Source organism: Merops nubicus, unplaced genomic scaffold, assembly GCF_000691845.1.
Source record: "Merops nubicus isolate BGI_N331 unplaced genomic scaffold, ASM69184v1 scaffold9512, whole genome shotgun sequence".
Taxonomy (NCBI): Eukaryota; Metazoa; Chordata; class Aves; order Coraciiformes; family Meropidae; genus Merops; species Merops nubicus.
In genome coordinates this window covers 135,672-139,638 of record NW_008591564.1, presented here as the reverse complement: position 1 = coordinate 139,638, position 3,967 = coordinate 135,672, and the positions used below count along the sequence as shown (strand labels likewise).

Sequence of the window (3,967 nt, the reverse complement as noted above, 5' to 3'; positions counted from 1 at the left end):
CTGCTGAATTGTTACAAGAGATCCTGGTGTCCTAATCCCAACCCCATCCCCAATCACCGTTAAAGTCCCCCCCTTCTGGAATGCACAATTATAGCTCATTTCTCATTGTATTTCATCAATAAAAGTCAATCGACTTCTGTTTGTAGTGTTATTTTATCCTACTCTGGCAGCGGAAGAGGTGATTTAAATGGATATTCACTGTAGGGCTATTTTCAGTTGCCTGAGTGGCATGAAGAGACCAGAGTGTAACTGAGAAGCACATTGCAAGGTCTGACTTCAGCAGAGGCTATCATCTGCCACCCTGGAGCTGTGCAATAGAATATCCATATATCTGAAATCCATAAACACTTGGCTTCAAGACCAAATCAGAGATGGAAATCTGGGATTGGATGAGAGATGACAGAAGAGAGAGGGTTTCCTCAGTAGTCCTGCTGCTGTGCTGTGACTTCACTTAGAAGAGATGAGTTGGGGCTGATACTGTCCCAGCTACCCATCCCATTGGATATTCATTCCATGTCAGCCCAAATGCTAGCTGCATGACACAGCCAGGAGATAAACTACTGCAAAACCCAGGCAGAGACTGAACCCTTTCTTTCACCCCCTCTTCTTATGGTTCCATTTGAACGGTACTTGAAAGCTTAGATATTTTGGAATTTGCATGGCTTCAGAGTGAGGGTCATGCAGTCAAATGTACATATTCAACCACATAGCATTAACTTTCTACTGTTCTGCTACAGGCTAGTGACTCACCAATATGCCCAGTCATCACTAACAGTGTTCCAGTGGGTGGTAACTGTTGAATAATTCAAACATCCCCATTTGTCTAGGATGATGTTTGTCTAGAGTGAGTTTTCTGAAAGCACTGCATGGACTCTGGAGCCAGAGTTTTTCTGAAAAGACATAGGGCCTATGACCCTAAAATCTTCTCATGGTTCCAAAAGGTCCCCATATCATGTACTTTTTAATAAAAGGTGGATATACACCTCATATTTTGGCCAGTGAACCTAGAAAACTTTGACAGTTTCTGGCTTTAATATTCAGATGTACTGGCCATATTCCATTGAAAAAACCCGCTGAAGAGCAATACATGTGCAAAGACACAACATAACAGATAAAATAGTGATATATTGCTGCACCAAGTGTTCTTGTACATTTGTGATATTTCTCATTTCCTTATATTGGAGGTCTAATGGATCTCAGTGTGGAATAAATAGCAAGAAATTGCTATTGTACAGTCTTGCCAAATGAAAATAAAAGTATATTTTAAACCACAACAACATGATTATTCAAAGGCTGAGTAGGCAAGTGTAGCACTGAATGCCAAATAAAGAGACATAAACAAGAATGATGGTCATTTGCTTGAACTGAATACCATGAAGTTGATAAAGTTGCAGACACAGAAATGAACCTAAATCAGTGCAGAATTCTACACTATTCTCACAAAAAAACCCCACAGTAATATTGGTAGCAAATCAGTACTTACCATTCTTGGAAAGAATCACAGCCAAATAGTCATGAAAGTAGGTGTTGATGTACAGTAGAAGGCTTGGAGTATGCGCTGTGAGAAAGCTAAATGCAATATTTTCCTTGGACATGACAGCATCCGCATAAATGGCAGAGCTTGAGGTGCTTGCATTTTTTGTGACAGGATAAGGTTCTTGGAAAATATAGGTAACAGAAGTGCCAGTTTCAAATAATGCAGAAACCTCTGAAAGCATATATAAACAAGGAATGATTTCAGTAACCATATTTTCAAATCTCCCAGACAGGCATGGACATGTGCTAACTTCTTCAGAAGCAGAATACTGCAAAATGCCCCTGACCCAGCTGACATCATTGTTCCTTAATTTGGATGAGCAATGTGTCCTTCCTTACAGTCTGTCTGGCACAGAGAGGGACAGTGTATGGAAACAGGACTCTGAACTTAACTATTTTAGTGATGGAATCAGATTTCCAAAAGATGAAACAGACCAAAATGTCTGTCAGCCAAATAAGTGCTCAGTTCACCATTCTCTGACAGGTGACAAGTAAGGCAATATTCTCTGTCTTCCTCCCAGAATAAAGACAATATATTTCTCCTTTCCAGTCTCCTTTTTAAACAAAGCCATTATTAAAACAACACATTGACCCAAAGACAGCCAGTAAAGGGAAGCTGTGTTGGTAGGTCCAGAAGAATAGAAACACCTGTGCATGCTTAGATCCTGAGAACTCATGCATGTGTTTTCAACAAACACAACATAGTCTGGCCATGAACTACACAGATGTGATAGCAGTTTTTTCTAATCTGAGACACAGTAAAGACAGGATGACAATATCTTCAGCTACAGACTGACTGCAAGTACTTTCTCTACTGAAGTAGCACCACCTCTGCGTAAGTATCTCCTAACAGGTTGCTATGTGGTTATTTGCTATACCTCGTGTGCCAAATCCTCAGCTCATGTACGTGAGCATAGCTCCATGGACTGCAGTACAACTAAGACAATTTACACCAGCAGATGATGCAACCCACTTAGTAAACGTGTCGTGTTTGTGAGATGAAAGGAAGCCATCAAAATTAAAACACTCACATTGCAGCTTGCTGTTAGTGAGCATAAGTTTTGTTAGTTCCTTCCTCTCCAAAAGAGCATGCTATTTAAATTCCATGGGTTTTATTTGCCCTGGTCTTTTTTTCTGGTGTTGCCAACATCTACACACCACCAGAAAGTTTTGGTGAGGACACATTCACCAGAGACCGAACCATACAAATCAGTTTTCTCCTGAATGCTTCACACTTATTTTTAAATCTCTTAAAGCTTGCAGAGGTTGTCAGAGGAATGGCAAAAAAAAAAAAAATAATTAAAAAAATCACCTCTTCTTGTCACACCATTGCTCCAAATCTCTGCAACGAAAAGCTCTCAGGATTTTGCTAAGGTGGACAAAGCTGGATGGGGTTTACAAATAAGCAAACCAAACATTCAGACATGGGCAGATAAATGTTATGAAAAATTTCAGCCCTATTTGTTAATGTCTGGGCCAAGTTATATGCAATCAAATACAGGAACTATAAGAGGATATAATTGGTAACACTAATAGTACAACTAAAACTATTTTAATTTCTGAGGCCATCACTGAGGTCAACAAAAGGAGGCATTATAGCCTGCTTAAGGTAAACATTTAGTAATGCTGAAGGGACAGCTTATATCAGAATGTCTTTTAGTAACACAGGGGACACCAAGCTGACATTGGTGCAACTGTGCTCTACTTCAGAGACTGCTAAGGACTTAAGATAAAGCTCACTGCTTACCTTCCTTGCAGAAAGGTCCTTCATAGGCTGAGCTGGTACAATCACAGGAGTAACCATTATACTTCTCCACACATTTTCCTCCATTATGGCACAGGTTACCATAACTGCTGCAATGTCCTGGACATCCAGGTTTAACACCAGGTGTCATTTTAGCTCTCTCTTCAAGGTCAAGTTTCTGCCCATTTAAATGCAGAGATCGAATGCATCCCAAAAAGCCCTTTTTTCTGGAAGCTGTTCCCCCTGAAAAAGAAAAAGGATAGGCATCCATTGGTGAATCTGCACAGCAATCAAAGTTCTGAACGCCAATGCAGAGGTACAAATATGAATCCATGAATTTTTAAAAAAAATATCTATTAAATATCAATGCATACCGTGGCAAAAGATAAGAGAGATTCAAAATTAGAAACTAAAGGTTTGTATTTATCTTTGTGAAAGGACTAAAAAACTCTGTGTGACACATTCGTGTTGCCATTCTTCTCTTCTTGCCTTATCTACTGCCATTTCTGGCATTTAAACTGCAAATTAATTTGGGAAAATATTAGCTTCTCTTCGTTTGTCTATGTGTCACCTAATACATGAGAAACCCAAACCTAGCTTTTTTTTTTTTTTCATTGTTGTTGCCATTGTACAAATAACAGCCTAATCCCAATAGAAGGTGAGTTACACATGCTGAAGAGTCCAGAT

At 39.5% G+C, this 3,967-nt stretch overlaps 1 protein-coding gene across 1 annotated transcript in view; it reads right to left on the bottom strand.

The window, feature by feature from the left end:
• Positions 1–3,967, bottom strand: part of LOC103782538 (contactin-associated protein-like 5) — a 160,282-nt gene that overhangs the window by 30,454 nt on the left and 125,861 nt on the right. The window contains exons 15-16 of the mRNA XM_008950307.1: positions 3,284–3,523; positions 1,484–1,708 (exon numbers count right to left, since the gene is read on the bottom strand). Of these exons, the coding sequence (XP_008948555.1) occupies positions 1,484–1,708; positions 3,284–3,523 (465 nt within the window). The remainder of the gene's footprint in view (positions 1–1,483; positions 1,709–3,283; positions 3,524–3,967) is intronic.